This window comes from Salvelinus fontinalis, chromosome 38 (genome assembly GCF_029448725.1).
Source record: "Salvelinus fontinalis isolate EN_2023a chromosome 38, ASM2944872v1, whole genome shotgun sequence".
Taxonomy (NCBI): domain Eukaryota; kingdom Metazoa; phylum Chordata; class Actinopteri; order Salmoniformes; family Salmonidae; genus Salvelinus; species Salvelinus fontinalis.
The window spans coordinates 22,438,380-22,465,514 of NC_074702.1; the positions used below are offsets into that span (position 1 = coordinate 22,438,380).

The 27,135-nt window shown below is 41.2% G+C and overlaps 1 protein-coding gene across 2 annotated transcripts; it reads left to right on the top strand.

Moving 5' to 3' along the window:
* The first annotated feature begins 5,713 nt into the window (after positions 1 to 5,713).
* Positions 5,714 to 25,557, top strand: LOC129837651 (leucine-rich repeat and immunoglobulin-like domain-containing nogo receptor-interacting protein 1). Of its 2 annotated transcripts, XM_055903977.1 has the most exons (4): positions 5,714 to 6,229; positions 21,623 to 21,721; positions 22,041 to 22,157; positions 22,279 to 25,557. In XM_055903977.1, the coding sequence occupies exon 4, from the start codon at positions 22,291 to 22,293 to the stop codon at positions 24,124 to 24,126; it is 1,836 nt and encodes a 611-aa protein (XP_055759952.1). In that variant the 5' UTR covers positions 5,714 to 6,229; positions 21,623 to 21,721; positions 22,041 to 22,157; positions 22,279 to 22,290; the 3' UTR covers positions 24,127 to 25,557. The 2 variants fall into 2 exon arrangements, with proteins under 2 accessions (XP_055759952.1, XP_055759953.1); XM_055903978.1 differs by lacking the exon at positions 21,623 to 21,721.
* The last annotated feature ends 1,578 nt before the right edge of the window (positions 25,558 to 27,135 follow it).

The following is a 27,135-nucleotide window of genomic DNA, read 5'->3' on the forward strand; positions in this document are numbered from 1 at the left end:
AAGGTCGTTTTGCAAGGATGAAGCCACTGCTCCAAAACTGCCATAAAAAAACCATACTACGGTTTGCAACTGCACATGGGGACAAAGATCATACTTTTTGGAGAAATTTCCTCTGGTCTGATGAAACAAAAATAGAACTGTTTGGCCACAATGACCATTGTTATGTTTGGAGGAAAAAGGGGGAGGCTTGCAAGCTGAAGAACACCATCCCAACCGTGAAGCACGGGGGTGGCAGCATCATGTTGTGGGGGTGCTTTGCTGCAGGAGGAACTGGTGCACTTCCCAATATAGATGGCATCATGAGGGAGGAACTTTATGTGAATATATTGAAGCAACATCTCAAGACATCCGTCAGGAAGTTAAAGCTTGGTCGTAAATGGATCTTCTAAATGGACAATGACCCCAAGCATACTTCCAAAGTTGTGGCAAAATGGCTTAAGGACAACAAAGTCAAGGTATTGGAGTCACCATCACAAAGCCCTGACCTCAATCCTATAGAAAATTTGTGGGCAGAACTGAAAAACTGTGTGCGAGCAAGGAGGCCTACAAACCTGACTCAGTTACACCAGCTCTGTCAGGAGGAATGGGCCAAAATTCACCCAACTTATTGTGGGAAGCTTGTGGAAGGCTACCCGAAACATTTGACCCAAGTTAAACAATTTAAAGTCAATGCTACCAAATACTAATTGAGTGTATGTACACTTCTGACCTACTGGGAATGTGGTGAAAGAATCAAATCTGAAATTAATCATTCTCTCTACTATTATTCTGACATTTCACATTCTTAAAATGAAGTGGTGATCCTAACTGACCTAAGACAGGGAATTTTTACGAGGACCAATTGTCAGGAATTGTGAAAAACTGAGTTTAAATCTATTTGGCTAAGGTGTATGTAAACTTCCGACTTCAAATGTACATGTTTCAAGCAGACCACTACTGTCCCTGTGCCCAAGAACACCAAGGTAACCTCTCTAAATGACTATCCCCCCGTAGCACTCACATCTGTACCCATGAAATGCTTTAAAAGGCTGGTCATGGATGACATCAACACCATCATCCAAGACCCACTCCAATTCGCATACCACCCCAACAGATCCACAGATGATGCAATCTCTATTGCAATCTCTATCCATACTGTCCTTTCCCACACGGACTAAATGAACACCTATGCAAGATTGCTGTTCATTGACTACAGCTCAGCATTCAACACCATAGTACTCTCCAAGCTCATCACTAAGCTAAAGACCCTGGGACTGAACACCTCTCTCTGCAACTGGATCCTAGACTTCCTGATGGGACGCCCCCAGGTGGGGAGGGTAGGCAACAACACCCCCCTCAGTGCGGCGTGCTTAGTCCCCTCCTGTACTCTCTGTTCACCCATGACTGTATGGCCACGCATGACTCCAATACCATCATTAAGGTTGCCGATGACATGATGGTAGTAATCAAATAAAATTTTATTGGTCACATACACATGGTTAGCAGATGTTAATGCGAGTGTAGCGAAATGCTTGTAGGCCCGATCACTGATGACGTCGAGACAGTCTATAGGGAGGAGGTCAGAGACCTGGCAGTGTGGTGCCAGGACAACAACCTCTACCTCAACGTCAGCAAGACATAGTGGATACTTGTGGACTAGAGGAAACGGAGGGCTGAGCACGCCCCCAATCACATCGACTGGGCTGGGTGGAGCGGGTCGAGAACTTCATGTTCCTCGGTGTCCACATCACTAAGGATCTATCATGGTCCAAACACACCAACACAGTTGGGAAGAGGGCATGACAACGCTTCTTCCCCCTCAGGAGGCTGAAAAGATTTGTCATGGGATCTTAGATCCTCAAAAAGTTATACAGCTACACCATTGAGAGCATCTTGACTGGCTGCATGGTATGGCAACTGCTTGGCTTCCAACCGCAAGGCGCTACAGAGGGTAGTGTGTACGGCCCAACACATTACTGGGGCCGAGCTCCCTGCCATCCAGGACCTCTATACCAGGCAATGTCAGATGAAGGCCCTAAAAATTGTCAAAGACTCCAGCCACCCAAGTCATAGACTGTTCTCTTTGCTACCACACAGCAAGCAGTACCGTTGCACCAAGTCTGGAGCCAACAGGACCCTGAACAGCTTCTACCCACAAGCCATAAGGCTGCCAAATAGTTAGTTAAATAGTTAACCAAATAGCTCCCCGGACTTTGTTCATTGACCCCTTTTTGTACTCATTATATACGCTGCTGCTACTGTTTACTATCTGTCACTTTATTCCTAGTTATATGTACATATTTACCGCAATTACTTGGTACTGGTACCCCTTGCATATAGCAAAGTTATTGTTACTCATTGTGTATACAGTTTATTATTACTTTAATTATTACGTGTTTTACTATTCTATTATTTCTCAATTTTCTTTCTCTTTGCATTGTTGAGAAGGGCCCGTCAGTAAACATTTCACTGTTAGTCCACACCTGTTGTTTACAAAGCATGTGACAAATAACACTTGATTTGATTTGACATGTGCTGACGTGGAAATTATCACGGGATACCATCATATCTGGCAATGAAACAAAGCCATTCATGATTCCTAATAACTAATGATATTAATAGGGATCATTGTGCAGGCATCTGTTATTTTTGTTGACGTGCACATGTTCCCTTTACTGTTTATGGGATTAAAGTTCATGTAGAGCAGAAATGGCTAACCTCCACATCACACAGACAGAATGAAAAGCCAATTACAATGCCACAGACTGCAAGCTCATTCACTATTGTATTTAAAAATTGGTAGATATCATCTGCACCATGCTGCTCCATCTCCAAGTTTGCTCTTTAGGGATTAGTAGTCCGAGACAAAATTTAGTTAAAGTGGTGCGTGCCTCATGCTTCGGTCTCCAAAGCATATTTTTAGACCAGGGTCAAACACTCACCGTGCAGAAGAGAAAATGAAATGAGCTAGGAGACTGTAGCTAAGTGATGTTCACTTTATAGCGGTGCCAATATTTGAAAGAATACTTGAGCACTCTGCATTATGGGCCTGTTCATTAGTAGAGCCAAGCAGAGCCACAAGAGACAGCAGCTGAGGCCTCGCTGTGGGATTAAAAGCTGATAGGTCTATTTGGAGTTCCATACTTTGATCCACAGAATAGTATTAGGATGACCTTTGACATCATATGAAATTCCATACACCACAGTTACTATTGTGTGTGTGTGTGTGTGTGTGTGTGTGTGTGTGTGTATGTGAGTGTTTGTTTACTTGGTTGGTTGGTTGGTTGGTTGGTTGGTTGGTTGGTTGGTTGGTTTGGTCTGTTATAGACTTTAAACTGAAATCTCAAATTTAAATGGTGGTCAAACTATTATAACAGACGAAAGCCATTTTCACAAATTCCCAGTATCCCAGAATCTATTATCTAAATCAACCAAGCAACATAACCAACACATGATTCTGTTTTGCAAAAACATTTAACGAATTCATCACAACAATGTTTTACTAATTACATGTTTGTCTGAGATTAGCATTTACATGTAATTAATTTATTGAGTCTTGCTTTGGAGAAGGGAGTGTGCTTTGTTTTTGTTTTCCTCTTGTTTTCATTATATAAAAACATTTAAGGATGGATCAGAGCCACCCAAAACAAATAATCCCAATGTAATCTTCTTGGTTACAAAACGAAGTGCTGGCCGCTAACCAAGCAGAGCCTGTTAGCAGGCCTTTGACCAGCTGGCTGTGACAGCCGCTACAAAAAGAAAAACCCTCAAGAAAGAGCTCATCCTTAATTTAAGGCTCCTTCCTACGCAGAGAAAAACATAAAGATTATTCATATTATACAGATTATGATCCTTTATGGTATCATTCTGATGAAACACAACATTATCTTTCTGTTATTCTGTACATGTTTTGTTTTTGGCTAGAAATATATATCTACATTAATCAACAATGTTGATATAAAGATTTTGACAATGATGCAAATCATTCCTCGTCATGTTTTCTCAGATTTCGTTCAGGTCTGATATATGTGAAATGGAGTATGTGACACTAATGTAGTCCACTAGATTGTTTTGTTGTACTACTTTAATTCAGATTAAAGTAAGTGAACTCCATTCGGTGGTAAAGGTGAACCTGGTTAATTATAGAGAACCGGCTCCATCTCCCTTTGTTCATTTTAGACATTCTCCCCCCAGTGGCCAAACGTAATTAAAGTCCTTTGGGCTTTGCCAAGAGTGCCACTGTCCTCCCAAATCACTAATGGATGGCGCACCAGTTTCAGATACAGAGAAATAAAAGGCTCCTCGCGATCATTACAGCAAATGTACCATACTGGTCATTAAAATGAATTAAGTGACTATCAGCTACATTATGTCGGCAAAGCAACCAATGCCAACTAATGCAGCTCAGTGAACACCACTGTAGCAGAATGTCATTTGGAGAGCGTGGGACTCCTGTGCAATCAATACATAATGTATCTCTAATGATTATTATTTTTTACATCAATCCAGGCAGGCAGGTCACCCGTGATACAAGTCAGTATTCTGCTGTCCAACCATGTCCGAGGATGTCAGGAGATGACCTGGAAACCGGCCACTAGGGGCAACAGTGAGCAATGTCACCTTCAAGCATCTGCCTCTAATTCCAAAAGTTGCATGTTTGAATCTAGTGATAGAAAGTAGTTTTCTATATTTTTGTTTTAAGCCTATCCCAAACCTTAACCCTTACCTTAACCATTCAGAGTTAATGTCTAACCTTAAACATTACCTTAAAAATGTAGAGTTGATGCATAAACTTAACCTTAAACACTTTGACATTTTCCCTTGTGAGGCAGTTTCTCCAAATTAACATGGCCATGTGTTGAGTGTTGTTAAACGCAATAACCTTCTGCACCTGCCTCAGTTTCAGACACACTTTTCCTCTCGCTCCTCATCAAGAACATACTTGCTGGCAGGTGCTCCATGTTATGCTCCATAGAGAGGAACCGCAAGGCTGCCCTGCTCCAATCAGAGAACACCAGGTAAACTGATGAGGATTAATTAAAATGGAACTGAGGTTGAGCACAAATCTACCATTTACTAGTGGGAGCCAAGGCCCAACATCAAGACCATCTGGCTTCTTTCTGAGAAACAGTCACAGTGTTAGATTAAAACAAAACCCAGAGTAGTTTGCCCGAATTCCATTGATGGGGCGTTGGATTGACTTGTAAAGCTCACAGGCCATTGTCAGGTTGGCCACACTTAAATATGGTGGCAAAATCCCTGTGTTAGACAGAATTCTTCTTGAACATAAATCTCTTGTATAACCTACAATGGGAATGCTCAATTTCAGTTTAGAATCAAACATACCAATATGTTTTTGTACCAATTAAAATATAAAATAATGTTTTGTGAGGATTATTGTGGCATATCCACGAATGATTGCATGCATGTGTATGCACTCTTTGAGGCATGGGTTCTCCAACTGAACCCTGAAGGGGATGAATTTAGTCTGTGATTGCCCTATAGTTTTTTATTTATATATATTTATTTATTTTCTATACAGCTGGTGTCTTGCCTAAGTCAAAATATTTGCCTGACCAGAGTGCATATTTGCCCATCATTCCCAAATATTGGCCTACCCGGCGCGATAGTAATGTACTGTCCTGGATCATTTCCAGAACTCAATCAGTCTAGTGGATAAAATCACAAATCCTGTCAGAATGCTGAGAGCTCGGGGATTTCGCCACCATATTCGCCCATCTATGGTAGCCTACTATGAACTCGTTCTTACACACTTGGTCGTTGCACTATGTCCCTTATGGACAAGTGTTTCATTCATGTAGTTCACTGGTTCGTTGATGTACACCAATAGGCTACTTTCCTCCAGTTCGCTTGAGGTAATTATGATATTTTTCTGTGGGATACGATTGCGACTCGAGCAAGAGCATCACTACCACACAGAAGAGCAGGGGCAAGAAGGCGGGCTTTCGATAGCGTCAGAAGATAATAAAGTAGTCGACCTAAATTATTTTCCGTAGCGTAATTATCCTACTACTCCCAGAGGGTGGTGCAGTAGTCAGAATAAATTAATGAAGGAGGACAATTTAAATTGTGTAAGGTCTCAAGGCATATGTTTTAAAGTCTTGTAAAACATGATAAATCAACCAGCAACCGAACGAAAAGCTTAGGCGAGAAGGAACCCGAACGTTTGGAGTTGTGCGTAAAATATGGAAATGTTTTACTATCAACGTTTCATTGAAGTCATTAGCTGGTGAGTTTTCGTTCATTGTATACAATTTTCAGTGTACATTTTAAATTGTGTAACCCAAACCCTAATTGATTTTGCAATTGTGTTTTCATATCAGACAGTTCATAGGCTACTGATTTACCAATCTGCATTGTAGGCTACTTGTCAATAATATGAACTAAGCACCTGTGGGCAGCAATATTTTGTACATATTGTGAATTACATCATACTTGTTTGTTTCTGGAAACTCAAGCAGGACAGTCGTCCAGGAGCGGACTTGTGTTGTCGCCCTTTGGCGTCGATTGATTTATGGGTCAGCCTAATTCAGACCCCATGTAATAGTTTTTATGGTCAACTTGGGCTTCTGGACAGAGACCAGCTCAAACGAGTTCTTGACATGGCTTTCGACTTTAATCCCACAGTAAGTGCCAAAATGGTGACTGTGATTTCCATTATATTCCTTTGACTCAAAATTTGAACAGGTCCACAACCTAATATGGAAGGAACAAAAACACAAACGTAATATTAATAAATATACAAAAATACAGTACCTGGGTTGGCTAGGCTATATTGTCAAAGAAGCAAAGGCTAGACTACTTGATTTATCTTCCAATGTAAGTATGCAGAATGCTACATTTTTCCGGTCGTGACAATTTTTATTTTATTTTTTTAAATCAAGCCTGATTGAGCCTGGTAAATGTTCTTATCATCTTGAATACGTTGGATGAGCCAATCATATAAATATCCATTAAAACGTATAATTAGATAACTAGACGTTTATGATAGATTTTCAACTTCATAATTGATTTTCATCTGCAGCCTGATAAACTAAAATTAACATTTCAATTATAATTCATCAAGGGAGAGAGGAAGATACAATAATGTTATCCAGCTTGTAGATTTTTTTTGTACGTTTTTTCCCCAGCCAGAGAGAAGGCGCAAATCACAGAAGAAGGAGAATATCACAACAATGAAGTGCGACTGGCAAAGCAGAGTGCCAAAGAGCACCTTTTGGTGACTGGCCAAATAGGCACTTTAATCAGGAGGTGCTTTATGCACAGGAAGTATTTCACTATCCTTGTTAGGGGAATGATTTACCCTGACTTTTAATTATCAACCTGACCTGATCTGGGTCAAGCAAGAAAGTATTTTTCATCCGTGCCTTCTTTGTTTTGCTTGGTCGTCATTACCGGAGTTTAAATGGACTTGTTTTTAATTTAAAAGTTATCTGAGGCAGGGCTGCTTATACAGTCCCAACAATCCAGGAATGAGAATATATTTTGACGGGTTGCTCAGCTGCAGCTTTTAGCTTCATCTGCAGTCCTTAATAGCAGGCTTAGTTAAAAGCATTGGGGCAAGGTCACGCGGTAACGGAGTCACAATCCCACTATAAAAACGTCCATATCTTTTTAATATGTGTCATGGAGCCATATGGGAGTCATTAAATGCATACAATTAAGATGTATTATTTCGTTTCTGGGCAAGTGTGACTCCACACTAATCAATTTTTTTGCATTAAAGATATATTTGAACAATTACTTGTTAATATTGCACTAACTAGTACGGCACTAAATATATATATATATATATATATATAACTAAATTTAATGAATGGGAAACATAGAAATAACACACATAGAACAGATCTACCGCTTCTTAGACTTGCTTTCATTGTGAATGATAGATCTATAACCTGCACTTCTATGTGAATTTGTGTCTTTTACTTTCGGTTTTGTATACCAGCTTCAAACAGCTGAAAATACAATATTTTTGGTTACTGAAAAGGTATCTCACAGAGGTTTAGATGGTACAGTAATTCTCTATACATTGCTTGCTTTCTCACATAAACTAAAATAAGGCAAACTATTAGAATTTTAGCAACCAGGAAATGGCAGAACGATTTCTGCATATTGCACCTTTAAAGATCTGGCCCCAATTCTAAAAAAATATATGCACATTTTTATAGTGGGAGTGTGACCCCTCTACCGCATGGCCTTGCCCTTTGAACCTGGAAGAATGCGCCACAGATCCTTGCACACTTTCATCCATTCTGCTCCAATTTGACTCTTACAGTCCAGGTGATTAACATCAAGGCAATTCCACTGTAAAATAATGGTGGTGAGACGATATTTCACTTTAATAGTATGCCAAACAAAAAACATTGATTTCAAGGTTAAACAAACCATACTACTCGATGCACAAGGACTACTTTTATCAATTTCCACAAAACATTTTACAAAAATACATTTACTCGAAGAACAGTGCAGATGTAAAGTTTGATAACGGAATGACAGTGAAATCTCCATCAGTGTTTTGTGTTACCACGTTGTCCAAAAACGACTCTGAATTAAGATTCAAAGATGTTTGCAGAAATATTGGGGTGTCAACTATGATATACTATATCTACAAAAGTATGTAGATACCCCGCAAAATTTGTGGATTCGGCTATTTCAGCCATACCCGTTGCTGACAGGTGTAAATAATAGAGCACACAGCCATACAATCTCCATATACAAACATTGGCAGTAGAATGGCCTTACTGAAGAGCTCAGTGACTTTCAACACGGCACCGTCATAGGATGTCACCTTCGAAACAAGTCAGTTTGTTAAATTCCTGACCTGCTAGAGCTACTCCGGTCTACTGTAAGTGCATGTTTTGGGAAGTGGAAACGTCTAAGAGCAACAACGGCTCAGCCGCAAAGTGGTAGGCCACACAAGCTCTAGGAATGGGACCGCCGAGTGCTGAAGTGCGTAGCGTGTAAAAATCGCCTGTCCTCGGTTGCAAAACCCACAACCGATTTCATAACTGCCTCTGGAAGCAAAGTTAGCACAATAACTGTTTGTCAGGAGCTTCATGAAATGTGTTTCTATGGGCGAGCAGCCACACACAAGCCTAAGATCACCATGCGCAATGCCAAGCATTGCCTGGAGTGGTGTAAAGCTCGCCGCCATTGGAATCTGGAGCAGTGGAAACGCGTTCTCTGGAGTGATGAATCACGCTTCACCATCTGTCAGTCCGACGGACGAATCTGGGTTTGGCGGATGCCAGGAGAACTCTACCTGTACCAATGCATAGTTCTAACTGGTGGAGTTGAAATAATGGTCTGGGGCTGTTTTTCATGTTTCGGGCTAGGCTCCTTAGTTCTAGTGAAGCTAAATCTTAACGCTACAGCATACAATGACATTCTAGATGATTCTGTGCTTCCAACTTTGTAGCAACAGTTTGGGGAAGGCCCTTTCCTGTTTCAGCATCACAATGCCACCGTGCACAAAGCGTGGTCCGTACAGAAATGGTTTGTCGAGATCGGTGTGGAAGAACTTGACTGGCCTGCACAGAGCCCTGACATCAACCCCGTCGAACACCATTGGGATGAATTGGAACACCGACTGCGAGCCAGGCCTAATCGGCCAACATCAGTGCCCAAACTCATTAATGCTCTTGTGGCTGAATGGAAGCAAGTCCCTGAAGCAGTGTACCAACATCTAGTGGAAAGCCTTCCCAGAAGAGTGGAGGCTGTTATAGCAGCAAAGGGGGGACCAACTCCATATTAATGCCCATGATTTTGGAATGAGATGTTTGACGAGCAGGTGTCCACATACTTTTGGTGATGTAGTGTATGACACCTTGAGTTTGAAAAATAATAATATATATTTTGGATGTTGAAGTACAGTGACGTGGGATTAACATATGGTAACAGAATGATGATAAGAGAATGACAACATGGGTCCTTGATCTGTACTGTAGACAGGTTAGCTGACATCACAAAAACAATGCAAACGCTTTACTGGGGCAGAAGGCAGTGTGTTGTTGTGATTCTGGATGGCCAGATAGCTAGCAGCAATGATAAGAAGCTGCCATGTGGGAAGTCGTTTCAGCTAGTTTTATGTTGTTCTTGATACCATGTCTTGTTTAGAGGTGTTTTGACTAATTTCCTGTCAATGCTAATATGGCAAAAATGTGCTAGCTAGCTAATCAACAACTGTAACGATGTATTTCAAGGACAAGTTCTCATTCTGCAAATGTATTTGTTTTCAATTAACATTGGAGATGAAATATATACTAAACAAAAATATAAACACAACATGCAACAATTTCAAACAATTTAAGGATATCAGTCAATTGAAATAAATATATTAGGCCCTAATCTAACATGACTGGGAATACAGATATGCATCTGTTGGTCACAGATACCTTAAAAAAAGATAGGGGTGTGGATCAGAAAACCAGTCAGTATTTAGTGTGACCACCATTTGCCTCATGCAGAGCGACATCTCCTTCACATAGAGTTGATCAGGCTGTTGATTGTGGCCTGTTGTTCCACTCCTCTTCAATGGCTGTGCGAAGTTGCTGGATATTGGCGCGAACTGGAACACGCTGTTGTACATGTCAATCCAGAGCATCCCACACATGCTCAATGGGTGACATGTCTGCAGAGTATGCAGGCCATGGAAGAACTGGGACATTTTCAGATTCCAGGAATTGTGTAGAGATCCTTGCGACAGGGGACGGTGCATTATCATGCTGAAACATGAGGTGATGGCTGCGGATGAATGATATGACTATTGGCCTCAGGGTTGAAATTGCCATTGATAAAATGCAATCGTTTTTGTTGTCCATAGGTTATGCCTGCCCATATCATAACCCCACTGCCACCATTGGGCACTCTGCTCACAACGTTGACATCAGAAAACTGCTCGCCCACACGACGCCATACACGCTGTCTGCGGTTGTGAGGCTGGTTGGACGTACTGCCAAATTCTCAAAAATGATGTTGGAGGCGGCTTTTGGTAGAGAAATGAACATTAAATTCCCTGGCAACAGCTCTGATGAACATTCCTGCAGTCAGCAAGCCATTTGCATGGTCTCTCAAAACCTGAGACATCTGTGACATTGTGTTGTGTGACAAAACTGCACATTTTAGAGTGACCTTTTATTGACAATGCTGTTTAATTAGCTTCTTGATTTGCCACACCTGTCAGGTGGATGGATTATCTTGGCAAAGGAGAAACTCTCACTAACAGGGATGTAAACAAATTTGTGCACAGCATTTCAGAGAAATAAGCTTTTTGTACGTATGAAACATTTCTGGGATCTTTTATTTCAAATGAAATTTGACTTGTCACATGCGCCCTGAATATAACAGGTGTAGACCTTACAGTGAAATGCTTACTTACAGGCCAACAATGCCATTCAATATATAAACTTAATAAAATATTTACTAAATAAAAAATCTAATCAATCAAAAAGTAACAAGAAATGTACATAACAATAACGAGGCTATATACAGGGAGTACAAAGTCAATGTGCGTGGGATACAGTTTAGTCCAGGTAATTTGTAAAGTGACTGCATAGATAATAAACAGTGAGTAGCAACAGTGTATAAACAATGTCAACTCATGAAACATGGGACCAACACTTTACACGTTGCGTTGATATTTTTCAGTGTAGTTTACATGCTGTCAACAATCTAAGCCAACCCCCGTCTGTTTTGCCCCATAGTTGTGCACGCACCAGTTTTGATGCTAAACAACCAACCATTCTATACAGAATTGCATAATTATGGATGATGTATACAGATTAGGTACACAAAGGTAGAACATTTTTGTTATTCTACACACTGGATATTATTTGAATGAGCTCCGCCGCCAAACATGCTGTTCAATTACTACAGCTCAGCATTCAACACCATAGTGCCCACGAAGCTCATCACTAAGCTAAGGACCCTGGGACTAAACACCTCCCTCAGCAACTGGATCCTAGACTTCCTGACAGGCCACCCCCAGGTGGTAAGGGTAGGCAACAACACGTCTGCCACGCTGATCCTCAACACTGGGGCCCCCCAGGGGTGTGTACTTAGACCCCTCCTGTACTGCCTGTTCACCTACAACTGTGTGGCCAAACACGACTCCAACACCATCATTACATTTGCTGACAACACAACAGTAGTATTCCTGATCAGCGACAACAATGAGACAGCCTATAGGGAGGAGGTCAGAGAACTGGCAGAGTGGTGCCAGGACAACAACCTCTCCCTCAATGTGAGAAAGACAAAAGAGCTGATCGTGGACTACAGGAAAAGGCGGGCCGAACAGGCCCCCATCAACATCGGTGGGGCCGTAGTGGAGCAGTTTGAGAGTTTCAAGTTCCTTGGTGTCCACATCACCAACGAACTATCATGGTTCAAAACACACCAAGACAGTTGTGAAGAGGGCACAACAACACATCTTCCCACTCAGGAGACTGAAAAGATTTGGCATGGGCCCCCACATCCTCAAAAGGTTCTACAGCTGCACCATTGAGAGCATCCTGACCGGTTGCATCACCTCCTGTTATGGCAACTGCTCAGCATCTGACCGTAAAGCACTACAGAGGGTAGTGCATACGGCCCAGTACATCACTGGGGCCAAGCCTCCTGCCATCCAGGACCTATATAATAGGCGGTGTCAGAGGAAAGCCCAAACAATTGTCAGAAACTCCAGTCATCCAAGTCATAAACTATTTTCTCTGCTACGGCAAGCGGTACCGGAGCGCAAAGTCTAGGAACAAAAAGCTCCTTAACAGCTTCTACCCCCAAGCCACAAAACAGCGGAACAATTAATCAAATGGCCACTGGACTATTTACATTGACACCCCCCACCTCCATTTGTTTTGTAGACAGCTGCTACTTGCTGTTTATTATCTATGCATAGTCACTTCACCCCTACCTACATGTACAAATTACCTCGACTAACCTGTACCCCCGCACATTGACTCAGTACCGGTACCCCCTGTAATGTGGCCTTGTTATTGTATTGTTACTTTTTATAATTTTTTTAACTTACGTTTATTTGGTTATTATTTTCTTAACTCTTCTTGAACTGCGCTGTTTGTTAAGAGCTTGTAAGTAAGCATTTCACGGTAAGGTCTACACTTGTTGTATTCGGCGCATGTGACAAATAAAGTTTGATTTGATTCCAAATTTGTGTGTGTGTGTGTGATTTCAGTGCTATCGATAAACAACTCTTGCATTCTCGCCAGTCAATGCATCCATATGACCCATCAAATATTTGGCTTTCCCTGACCTTCCCAGCTAGCACATTTGGTTCCTTGGAAGTTGTGGGAACTACTGTTTTTGGTTTCACATTGGTTGTTGGAATAAAGCCATGCGTTTCCTGGCTGGTAAAACATTTTTTAATTTTTTATGTTCTGCTAACAGAAGTTAACATTTCGGCTGGTCTAAGAACATTTATTTTACAGTAGGTTACAGGTAGGTTCTGAGAATGTTTTACTCTGGTACCTTGAAAGCTTTCCTGGGAGGTTTTACTGAAGCTCTGTGAACGAAGATTATAGTTAATTTGGAGGTTCTTGAATAACTTCTTTAAAACTTTCACTGAATTTTTCAATAAGACTTTTAATAAACTACTATCTTATTTGGGGTTACGTTTTTGAACTCCAAGCACAGATAGAACACATTGAACCTATAATCTTCTCTTATTTTCCATGGAATTAGTTCACTGCGCCACCAGGATGGAGGTAGCAGGACATGTTTTTTTATGCACAAAAAAAATGTTAATTTTAGTCTATTCAAACAGACCCCATTTCAAAGGAAACAAGCACTCCTTAAGATGCACTCATTAAGATCTGGCCAATAAGGTGGCACAGCCAATACACCTGAACACACTTAACAAGATAGAGGATAGAGATCATTTTGTTGATGCTGAGAATGGAATGTATACGTTTTAAAATAACATTCTCTAACGTTACTAATGTTTTCTTGGGGTTTTTATGGAAAGAACAATTTGAGAACATTCACAATGGACAACCACACTCTCATCAAACTCTAAGAAACATATGGTTCTCAGAACATTATGTGCTAGCTAGGTTTGTACCCACAATGCATCACTATTGACCAGACCAAATCTGTACCAATCATAGACGTCTATGTTTCAAGTTTGGACATCAAAGTACTGCACAGTGCAGCACGTATTAGAATAAAGTACAGTATAGGTCAGTACAGTAAATTTCAGTACGATACAATAGAGTAAATTATACTGTACTCTAGTGTGCTCTACTGTACTAAACTCTACTGTACATTACTGTATTGCACTGACCTCTACTTTTCTGTACTGTACTATACTGTGCTGTACTGTGCTGTCCAAAGTTGTGAAACAGACATCTATGATTGGTTCAGATTTGGGCTGACCAAATTTCAACTACTTTTCAACATCCATGGACGTCCGGTGTCGGTCAGTGCTCAGTGGGTGAGAGGGTTGGTTACACTAAATGGAAAGAGGGGGGGCTCATGGGTAGGTGTCAGTAAGAGGTGGGTTATCCAGATTGTTTTCAAACTTTTGCTTTGACCACCACTTGACAGAAAGAAAACAGTTATGAGCTGAACATAACAGTATACCAGTGGAAGGGAGGACAGTAGCAGGTGACCAAACTGTGGTTTGTGACTACTATGAATTCCCATTGTAGCCATTCAGTTGCAGTCAGTCTGTTACAGATTTTTTGGTTATTCTTTTAACGAATTGGTAACAGAATAATGCGTTTTAATCACTTAACAATTTGGTTCATAATTTATTATCAGTAAAAACATAAAACTACTTGGTTGGTCTACCTTTACTTGTTACTTATGTGAACTTTCATAATCCTCCCTCATGAGGGAGAGAAATGAGGACATATCTAAAGATATGTGGGTTTTTGGATGACTGAATGATACTAGGCAATATTTCTTAAACGTACGTTTTTTGAAATGTATTTCTAATACCTTTTAAGACTTTTTCTGCGAGATGTTTTCTAAGACCCCTTTTCCATCTGTTTGACCAGAAATCAAAGCCTTAGTTTATTCCTAATTTCTAGCATGGAAAATAGTGGACAATTCCCCCCCCCCCCAGAAATATTGACTCTTGTAGGTTTCATTTCACACCAAATTTGATGTGCTCCTATGAACTTCACATGTGAATGCTCATAGGGCTTTTAACATGGAACTGCCCATCACTAGTATTGGAGAGTTGGTTTAAAAACCTGTTTATGGAGGATAATGCATTCTGTTCACACCAACTCTTTCCTGGGTTGACAATTTCAAAGGATTGTTTCTTTCATTCTCTTTTTTATGCCATCTCAGTAGCCTCAAACAAGACCCATTTGGAAGGATTGTGCATAAACATTATGCATACATAATTAAAGTCACAATATGAAGATTTAAATGGCAATACCCTTGGGCTCATGTCAAACCAACAAATTACTTATTTTCGCCACTGCAGTGGTTATGAGAGACTCTGCTAAAGGACTAGGACCAATGTTTATGCATGTTTTCATTCTACCTTTAATTTGATTAAGTTTCCGTAGTGTTTCTGCATATCAGAGGACTTATTAAACGAATCAATGATGTAAACACAACATCACAGCACTATAATAAAACCTCATTGTTAATTTTCCAACCAATCTATTTGAGCAAAATGAAGCATGGTTGAAACAACCTGCATACTTACTCTGAGGTCACAAGGAAATGGACTCTGTGTCTCTGTGCCTTTATTTGATGATGTATTCTTTCAGACTCAACCGCGGTTATCACATTTATTGGATGAGATAACAGCCCCAGTATGTGCTGTACCCAGAGAGGACAGTATGTGCATTTCATTAGCGTTCCACATGATTGGACCCACGCTATAGCTTTAGCACCACCATAGCAGTTTACCTTTATTGGAATCAAGTTAGGATTGTGGATGGCTCTGATCAGATTAGCAAGCAGCCCGTAAGTGTGCCAAAGGGGAAAAGCTCCACCTGTCCAGTGGTGTGTGGAGGATTATGTAGTGTAGTTTCTGTGAAAAACGCAACCCGTAACAAACTGTTGTGGCTCTCTTTCAAGAGGTTGATCTCTTTGTCCTCTCAAAGCTGTTTTGGAATAGTGAAAGCAGAGAGGGTATGCTGAAAATGGAAGGACTTTCTAATGAAAGTGTAGCCTAAAGGAGACCTTGTAACAGGCCCAATGTAATCCAAGAATGGTACAATTGGCCGCTGTTATATATTCTTGGTATATTCCCCATAGGCGGAACGTTTCCTGACCGCTGAAGTCCACCTTCAGAAGAATCAAGCACCTTTTTTTAAAGCGTGCTTGCTGGAATCCTTGTTTACCATCCATCTCCTCCTGTCAGACATTGTTCTTTCTCTCATTGTACCTCGATGGATTCAATCCGTCAATGCTATTAACTAAAACGACCTCATTTGGCATGTCACATCTGTGCTACACTGAAACCAATTATCTTTTCTCATTTATTTGTGCTATTATTAATTTTGCAGACAGTGCACTTTGTGCGAGCAATGACTTAACTGACTGCCTTGATAAAGAATTATAATATAGTGCACCCTGCAACACGACAGAACACTGTCTCTGGAACCAGATTGATTTGAGTGGGCTGTCATAGTGACCCACTTCTGCCTCTGCCTGTGAGAAAGAGTGAGAGTGTAAATACAAACATATTCAGAGCACACACATGCGTACACACACACACATAATGCATAACGCCTAACCCTAAGCATCCCGACGCAGACACACATTCCACCATACAAAGACCAGAAACTCTCCAAAACCCACAGACATTGAAGTTGCAAATACACACAAAAAGCATTTGTATAAAACACATTAAATACAGATGAAACAAATGCAATTGCAAATGTGGGCACAGTGTCACACAGTTAATATAATCATATTTGTCACAGTTGCAAGCTTACAGCCAGACAAACATACTCTTCTTCATGGCTTCCCTACATGCTTAGTGTAATGCAATTACACAATCTATCTAACGTAGGTCTACACACACACACACACACACTGCAATATTATTGAGGTATACGTTGTCTTTACAAAATGTTTTAAAGTGATTGAATCAGAAATGGCTTGCTTGACTTGTTGTTTACGAGCCCTTTCTCCTTTCCCTGGCAGACCCAATGGCACAAAAAGAATCTGGCATTCTGAAGAGCACTGCTATTCTCTCCCCCTCAGCCTAGCAGCTGTTCTGCTCACAAACCTTTTAATACACGCTTGTAGAACTCTGGTATATATCACAGAGGCTGGTACACAGGGGCAGGTGCCAGGAGCAATAAACAATGTCTTTCTAGCACATAAAAACATACAGATATACACACTGAGACACCTTCAACAGAGTGGATGCACACACCCAGGCCCCCTGGTCCGTGTGGTTGTTTAATTTCAGCCATCTTAATTGGTCTAAGAATAGCACTTATACAAGTGTCAAAGTGCATTCACTGTGCATTCTATTTCTAACCCCATGGCGATTTAGAGAGTGACCAATGTGGGGAGGGGAGGAAAAGCCAGGGTGTCTGTTTTGAGGACTGACTTCAATACAATGAATGAACACAAGACTGTTCTCGTGGCCCAGCTAGACATCATGCACCGGTTCAATTGGGTCTTCTTGCCTATAATCTCTTAAGTGTCCCTGCCAATACTGATCGGGAAAGATATGTCTTGAGGTAGGAAAGACCAAAGTCTTTGGGAAATACTAGTCAGGTTGCAGAGCAGATACCACTTCAAAACAATGAATCACATAAAAAACAGATCAAACTTAGTTTGGGGTTGTTGTTTTGCTCTGTTTCTACTGTGGGTCATGTCAAAATGAGGAGGAGGCTCATGAGCCACAGTTTTGGTTACCTAAAGTAATTCCATGGAGTCAGTAATGGGGATTCTGTAGCTAGACACGCACTGCAAGGTCACTGTTTTGACACTCAGAATGTTCTGACATCTGTCCACAGTTTGATGTAACACGATGACAGCTGAGCGGACTTGATGAGTTTTGTGTGATGGTGGGGGAGAGCTGAGTGACAAAGTCCAAATGTTTGAAAGAATTAAGCAAAAGTGGGATCCAACCCAAACACCAAACATGGTTTCTGGATCTGCCACGGGATTGTCTGAGTGGATGTTACATCAGGTTGGCTTTGATATTGTTTGCATTTGGCGTTGTGGTTGTCTGTTAGATAAGAGCTGGCCGCTGCACAGGTTTGGACGGGTGGGTTTTGGTGTTATGCAAAAGTTGTACATATCGGCCAATCAGGCATTTTGCAATCAACTGTCCAGCTGAAAACAATAACAAACCCAATACCCTTACCACCCAGGGCAGACTTCATTCAGCAGCTTCCTCAACAACAACTATTTCAATTGGAACAATACTTGAAATAGAATACTATTTTTACCCGTTAGAATGTACTTAGCATAAATACAAAGGAATATGATACCGTGTGACTGTGGAATCCAAAGTGGGTGAAGTCTAGATTCCTGACCCTGTCTAATTTGAAAGACAGGGTCAGGTCACTTTGTGACCCCTAGGTCAGGACCATTGGCTGCAATCTAGCTTCATGGTGTATGCATCGACATAAAGTACCAGTCAAAAGTTCGGACACACCTACTCATTCAAGAGTTTTTCTTTATTTTTTACTATTTTCTACATTGTAGAATAATAGTGAAGACATCAAAACTATGAAATAACACACATGGAATCATGTAGTAACCAAAAACGTGTCACGCCCTGACCTTAGAGATCCTTTTTATGTCTCTATTTTGGTTGGTCTGGGCATGAGTTGGGGTGGGCATTCTATGTTTTGTGTTCTATGTTTTCTATTTCTGTGTGTTTGGCCGGGTGTGGTTCTCAATCAGAGGCAGCTGTCTATCGTTGTCTCTGATTGAGAACCATACTTAGGTAGCCTTTTTCCACCTGTGTTTTGTGGGTAGTTATTTTCTGTTTAGCTGTTTTGTTTGTCTGACAGAACTGTTTGATTTCGGTCTCCTGTTTGTTGTTTTTGTTCGATTGTTTTTTTTTGATTAAATCATGAACACTTTAAACGCTGGACCTTGGTCCACTCTTCCTTCAGCCCACGAGAAGCGTTACAAAAAGTGTTAAACAAATCAATATTTCTTTTAAATATTTGAGATTCTTGATGACATCTTTGCACACTCTTGGCATTCTCTCAACCAGCTTCACCTGGAATGCTTTTCCAACAGACTTGAAGGAATTCCCACATATGCTGAGCACTTGTTGGCTGCTTTTCCTTCACTCTGCGGTTTTTGCGACAGCACTTGAAGAAACTTTAAAAGTTCTCGAAATTTTCTGGATTGACTGACCTTTATGTCTTAAAGTAATGATGAACTGTCATTTCTCTTTACTTATTTGAGCTGTTCTTGCCATAATATGGACTTGGCCTTTTACCAAATAGGACTATCTTCTGTATAGCACCCCTACCTTGTCACAACACAACTGATTGGCTCAAATGCATTAAAAAGGAAAACAATTCCACAAATTAACTTTTTTAACAAGGCACACCTGTTAAATGAAATGTATTCCAGGTGATTACCTCATGAAGCTGGTTAAAATAATGCCAAGAATGTGCAAAGCTGTTATCAAGGCAAAGAGTGGCTACTTTGAAGAATTTCAAATAGAAAATATATTTACATTTTTAGGTTACTGCATGATTCCATATGTGTTATTTCATAGTTTTGAATTCTTCACTATTATTCTACAATGTAGAAAATAGTAAAAATAAAGAAAAACTTGAATGAGTAAGTGTCCAAACTTTTGATTGGTACTGTATAGCAGGAGGAATTCTATAACACTGTGGCTGGAGGCTCAACCTCTGACAGCCCTGCCTCATTCGGACCACCAAGCTTCCCGCCGTGATGTCATGCACCTGCCAGTCTCTGTCTCTCACAAGTCCACACTGAGGGATCAACACGGTTAATTTATGTTAGCTTGCACTATGGTGTTAGAATGGATCAAGCAGTTCCAAGCGTCTGAGCGCAAGTGGATGGGTTATGAGTCAGCCCTTCTAGTCGCTATAAGACCGTTTTCGGGAATAGCAGGGATGAGACAAGCCACTCTGGGACTGATTTCAACTTGGCCGGTCAGTGAGAAGGCTGTGTCGAGAAAGGACAGTGAGAAAGTGTCTCTATGATGTTGGACTGTGAGAGACTGCAGCTCCCGCAGGTTTGACTGAGCTCAGCACTCTATATGAATAATATTGATGTATTTGTCATATCATATGCATATTCATTTGATATATTGGATTGTAGATGTTCAGTATATTTAGAGTAGTATATGATATATTTTAGAAAGGGCATGAACAAAGAAATATGTTAACGGTAAATAATTGCAAGCTATATTGTACCCATATTTACTTGTATTTTGGTTTTAAGCAGTAGTTAAATCACAGCAATGGATCGGTTCATAGTCCTCCTTCATATGTCTTGATGTGCCTGACAACATTTTGTCAGCTAGTGAATGTTTTCTTCAGTGATACGAGTTGGATCTTGGGGCCAATTTTTCAAATGCAATGCCACAATTAGTAAACTGATTGGATTAATTTACAAGATATCAGCAATGACATGATTATGTCATCACATTGTGCCAGTTGGGGGAAATATATGTAGGCTATCACTTTTTACTTTTGTTTATTTAGGTTTTAACTTTTGATCAGTGGTGGAAAAAGTAAAGATACCTTAATAGAAAATGACTCAAGTAAAAGTAAAAGGCACACAGTAAATTTCTACTTGAGTAAAAGTCTAAAAGTATTTGGTTTAAAATATACTTAAGTATCAAAAGTAAAAGTATAAATTCCTTATATTAAGCAAACCAAATGGCACAATTTTCTTGTTTTTTTTATTTACGGATAGGCAGGGGCACACTTCAATATTCATACATAATTTACAAACAAAGCATGTGTCTTTAATGAGTCTGCCAGATCAAAGGCAGGGATGACCAGGGATGTCACTAAAAAACTAATGTTTTTGGCATTTTTTTTTTGGTATAAGTGTTAATGCTTTAGTCAGTGCTTTAGTCGTCATCAGGATTAAAACTTAAAAGCATTCCCAAAATCTGATTTGCACCATAGTTGAATTACAAATGTTGCTGAAATGTATGTCATATTATATTTTATATATTTGTACTTAAAAGGATAGTTTGAGATTTTGGCAATTAAGCCTTTTTTTCTACTTACCCAGAGTCAAATCAAATTGTATCCATGAGTTCAACTGACTCTGGGTAAGTAGAAGAAAGGACTTAATTGTCAAAATGTTGAACTATCCCTTTTAATACAGTGTAGTTGAAAATGTTCCCTAATTTCTTGTCCTCCTTAATTAATTGAAAAGGAGCCTGCACAGTACGACAAAACCTTTTTGTTTCTTGGGGTATGATGTGCCTCCATGGGAATGTTTGACTATTCCCTACTCGACCTTCTCAACTTGGTCCTGTATAGCCTACGTGCGCACATCTGACTTCACATGTCACGTGTCACTGGCCCTGACCACAGATAGCCTGCCTAATCCAGATGTCTGGCCAGGGGGCACAGATCCCATCTGAACTGGCCTTCATCACGGTTTTTAGAATCAGTAAGCATAGGTCTGGATGCACTAATGAGGATTTTTTTTGCAGATCAAGATGGGGCACGGTCAAGGGCGTATGTTTCATTACCGTACCACTACCCTTTAGCCTGCAACTTAGACTGAGGATATGAGGTGCAGAGTAAAAGTGGTAAATAATGTATTATTTGGTAAATCAATTATTAGAGATGTTGTCTGTATTAAACAGAGATGTAGGTCGACAGTAATTAGGACATCTGCTCTAAATAGTACCTTAATTATGCTCTGACGTTGATAATGTGGATTTTTTAAATACATTTTTTATTGTCTTGATTCCACACTCAAATTCACCACTTTTTTAGGTTTATCTCAAAATGTTGGAAACTCATGCTTTGTCCATAAATATAGCATTTGCAATCCATGATTTACAAATGCTACAAAGCTTTTGTTTTTTGGGGGGGGAGATTCATTCCTGTCTCTTGTCTCTCTAGGCCATTTGCAAGGACCTGTTTTTTACAGAACATCATCTCTTATAGAAGACTTAACTCAAGTCTGATCCCAACTTGACCACCGCTGGTTATGAAAACCTGCATCCTCACAGTAAATCGGTAAGTTCCTTAACAAATACTCAAATATATTCAGACCTTTGTTTTCATCTGTTATGGCATTGTGAGTTAGCATGACTGCTCTTTAGCTATCAGTTCATAACCTTTTTGTTCCCATTTTTAGGCAGGAGGCAAGATGTTTGTGGAGTCTGTTGTCCGATGGGGGGCATGGAGCATCTTGCTCCAGTGTGGATTATTGGGCGTGTCAGCAGGGGACTTCCCCTGGCCTTGCCCTGCCAGGTGTGTGTGTCGGCTTGAAACTTTAGAAGTGAACTGCTCTGACAAACAGCTGACTTCTGTGTCTGAGGGCTTCGCTAGTGGCACCCAGCGCATTAACTTATCTCGTAACAAGCTGAAGACGCTGGGTCGTCGCCAGTTCTTTGGCATGACCCAGCTAGAGGATCTGGACATTAGTGACAATGTCATTGCCATGATTGAAGTGGAGGCTTTCCAGGGCCTGCAGAACCTCAAGACCCTGTGCATTAGGAGCAATCACCTCAAGATCATCTCTGTGGGTGTCTTCTCCGGACTGCCCAGCCTGCGCTTCCTGGACCTGAGTGAGAACGAGATCCTAGTCTTTCTGGACTTTACTTTCCGTGAGTTGGTGAGCCTGCACCAGCTGGAGGCTGGGGAGAATGACCTGGTGTTCATCTCCCAGCGGGCCTTTACCGGGCTGCAGAACCTGCAGAAGCTCAATCTGGACCGCAGCAACCTGACCTCCATCCCCACGGAGGCACTGTCCCAGCTCCAGAGCCTGACTCGGCTGCGCATGATCCGCCTCACCATCTCGGCGCTGCCCAACAATGCCTTCCGCCGCCTGCATCGGCTGCGTAGCCTCGTCATCTCCCACTGGCCCTTGCTGGACACCCTGGCCAGCAACAGCCTGATTGGCCTCAACCTCACATCGCTGGTCATCAGCAGCTGCAATCTCAGTGCTGTCCCATACCAGGCGCTGCGCCACCTGGTCTACCTGGGCTACCTGGACCTGTCCTACAACCCCATCACAGCCATCCAGGGTAACCTACTGGGGGACCTGTTGCGGCTGCAGGAACTGCACCTGGCTGGGGGCAACCTGCTCCGCATCGAGCCAGGGGCCTTCAGGGGGCTGGCATACTTCCGTCTGCTCAACGTGACATCCAACCAGCTCAGCACACTGGAGGACAGTGCCTTCCACTCGGTGGGGAATCTGCAGGTTCTGCGGCTGGATGGGAACCCCCTGGCCTGCGACTGCCGACTACTCTGGCTGGTCAGCCGGCGACAGCGCCTGAACTTTGACGGTCGCCAACCCACCTGCTCCACCCCGGACATGGTGCGAGAGCGGGAATTCCGGGACTTCTCGGAGAAAGAGCTCCCGAGACTGTTCACCTGCCGGCAGGCCCGCATTGTAGACCGCAGGTCCCAGGAGGTCAGGGTGGAGGAGGGCACTACGGTGCTCTTCTCCTGCAAGGCAGACGGTGACCCAATGCCCTCCTTTACCTGGTTGTCGGCCCAGCGGATTCCGCTCTCCACTACGGGGCGCATCAGGGTATTGTCCAATGGTACTCTAGAGGTACGCTATGCCCAGGTTCAGGACAGCGGAACATACCAGTGCACGGCGGGCAACGCAGCTGGCAACGACAGCCTGTACGTCAGCCTCTATGTGAAGGGTTTCCCACGTAACCGCACCATGCCCTTTTTCACCGACGACGGCTGGATAGAGTCCTCACACGCCCCTACTGCCAACTCCTCTGCCCAGGTGGCCAACCAGTACCCGTTTGATGCCAAGACACTGATCATCGCCACCACCATGGGCTTCCTGTCCTTCCTCAGCTCAGTGGCTATCTGCTTCGTCTTCATGTTCTTCTGGAGCCAGAGCAAGGGGCAAATCAAACACACAGCAACCATCGACTATGTACCCCGTACCTCAATGGGGGTAGGAGGAGGAGGGGGGGGTGGAGGGGATGCTGGCAAGTTCACCATGAAGCTTATCTAAGGTTATGTGGGAGAGAACTTGGGACACATTGACTGTGTCACCCCATGAGGGTGAAGGCTCTACAAGGACACAGGGCCACGGTCTGCCTTCAGAAAGCTAGATCCTCACTGCACCCTTAACATACGGAAATTATACATATCTGATGACATATCATCCTAAATATCTTGGAGAAGAAAATAATGAACAGTGGTTGTCTAGAAGCCGGTTTATTTAAACTCTGTTGTCAATTTTTTTAAATGGTGTAATTTTCTTTATTCAAGTATTTATTCAACATTACAATTACAGTCCTACAAATCGAATTTGCCGTTGCAACATGATGATATGAAATATTATACATGTTCATGTGTATAAGGAATGCTCTTAAAGTGTCAAGGTTCATTTCACTCATATCAGGTGTGCTTGGTGGATCTGATATACAGATATATAGTAAGTGTGGATATCATGTGTCAACTTGCCAATACAGGTCAAGCAAGAATTGCCCTCTGACCTGAGGATAACTATTTATGCTGATCCACAGAGGATCCATTCAGAGATTGCATACTCACCATTTGCTTTAGGCTCTATGAAACTATAATAATATGCAAACACATGATTGTAGTTATATAGTAATAATAGATGTATAGAATATTGTACTAGGCTATATTCAAATACGGTAGATAAATCAGTTTCACTGTACAGTAACATTTCATGGCTCACTTTTTGACTAGCCTCTATTTTACGAAAATTCATGTTGTTTTGGGGACAGGAGTATTATTTAGTTATCGGAATATGACAGTGTCCAGCGGGTGATGAAATTCTAATCTGTACATGAGAATGTATCCAATTCCATGTCATATTATAAACAATCTTTTAAGCTTTAAATCCTATTTCCATTTTATTTTTTATAACAAGGTAAGATAGTTCGCACACATCAAATACAAAGAATTCAAGATAATTTTTTGCAAGTCATTTCCTTTTTATATCAGTGGAATTTCATACTGTATAATTTGGTAAGATATTGTAATCAGCAACAATGCTTCAATGATAATATAACTGTATAACATTCATGTAACCTTATCTGTTTATTTTTCCTGAATGTTTATCGATCACAGGGTATTGAAAATATGTGCCTGAGTAATCTTACTCGCCATTAAAGAAACAATGATGAACTGTAATGGCGAACAGTACCTTGTGAAATTCAATGTCAAATGTAGGTCGTGGACATTTCCATGCTATAGGTTACTTTATGGCTGTATCTAGTCCTGTGGATTAGTGTCACTCAAATATGCCACTCTTCTTTCATGTACACTTGTTGTGTAGGTACACACAAACCAAAATTCCAAAACAATGTAAATGATGTACACATCTATAGTTAAGTCTGTTGTTTTGCTATCTTATTTGTAAAATATAATCTTTTTGCATTTTGAAATTATTAAAAACCTCTTTAACCTGCCTCATTGCCTTGGATTGATTCAGCAATATCCCATAGCGTATTATGAAATGACAAAAAAACTACTCAGTCTGCCACAACATACAAATCTCAGTGGATCTGAGTTGGGCTCTATTTTAAATGACTATACAGTACATTGTTAAAGAATTGCTATGAGAGAGACATCCTTCACTGCATAAGACACAGTACGTTGATAATCTCAATGTATTGACTCAGTTGTCAGACCCATTTCAATCGATTAGAGCAGAGAAAAACTGATTTGTTTCATTGCCTCAGCGCAAACGCAGATGGTTATTTGATAGAGCTATGCTTGTTTGTTACACTTCCTTGTTAGTCTTAACTTTCTTATGAGAAAGGAGGAAATAGTAAATTAGAGTTTTGCTGTATATTGTCTCATTAGTTCAGTTGAAGGTGACAGCATGAAGGTCAACCTCAGGAGATCCCACGATCCACTGACAATTTCCCGTCCAGACGGATATGAAGCCCACCAGCTCTAAGTGGATTCTGTGGAGAGCAAATCACTTTCTCTCTCTTGCCCTTGCCCAGAATAATCCAGAAAAAATGATAATCACGTGCATGAGCAGAGATTTAAACCCTTTTGGATTACCTCTGCATGTCTCAATCTGTTATATAGGTCTGTCTGGTGGCTGCTAACCCGAGGCCTGGCCTGTCATATTATCTGTTTTAATGCAACTATTTCCTCTCATGGAATGGAATCCAAAGGTTTTACTGTAGCGTCATAAGCCAATGCTCCCTATGGGAAGCAAATCCAAGGGCATTATTTACTTACTTGTGCTGTCAGGTGCAATGTTCACTGATATTAAAGACTGCGAGGACAGAAAATCATATTGTTTTGTAGGTATAAATCTATTTAGGTTTACAACAGCCTGCCAAAGAAATATATACACTCGAGTAGGTCTCATGGTTTACAGTACAGGTCTACAGTATTATTGCACCTCTACACAGATATGTCCACAAGAGAAAGAACTTGTTAGGTGTGTCAGTTTTAACATGGTTAACACATTTAATGAACCCACAGTGCGGTTTTTCTTTACCTTTAATTGATTGAATTGGGGCCCTTGTGTGTGAATTCCAGGTGCTAAAATAACCATGATGCTTTGTGTTCCCCTTATCTGGCCTGATGCTGGCCACTGGGTGGTGCTAAATCCCCACGGTTAAAGATTCTCAAGTCTCATCCATTACACATACCAAACATATTTTAATTTGTATTAATGATACAAAGATGCTGGGTCAACGTTTCTAGGGAAATCATTTTGTGGAACTCCTACTGATTGGATTTTATAAGAAGGGAAATAAAATGTAGTTATAGGTGACAATGACTAACTCATCTAGGCGGATGGGTAGAAAGAAGTATGGCATATGCTGCAGATACAGTAGCCTATATCTAAACAATAGATGCCAAATTATCTCTGTATTATGTAACTATCGTATTTTACTAAAAGTGTCTAAATATCTATTACTCCGAGGTGCTGTGAGCGCTCTTCGTTAGTGTCTCAGATGGTAGCCACCGTGGCAGAAACTGACACTACCATTAAGATGAAACCATCCATTAAGCCATT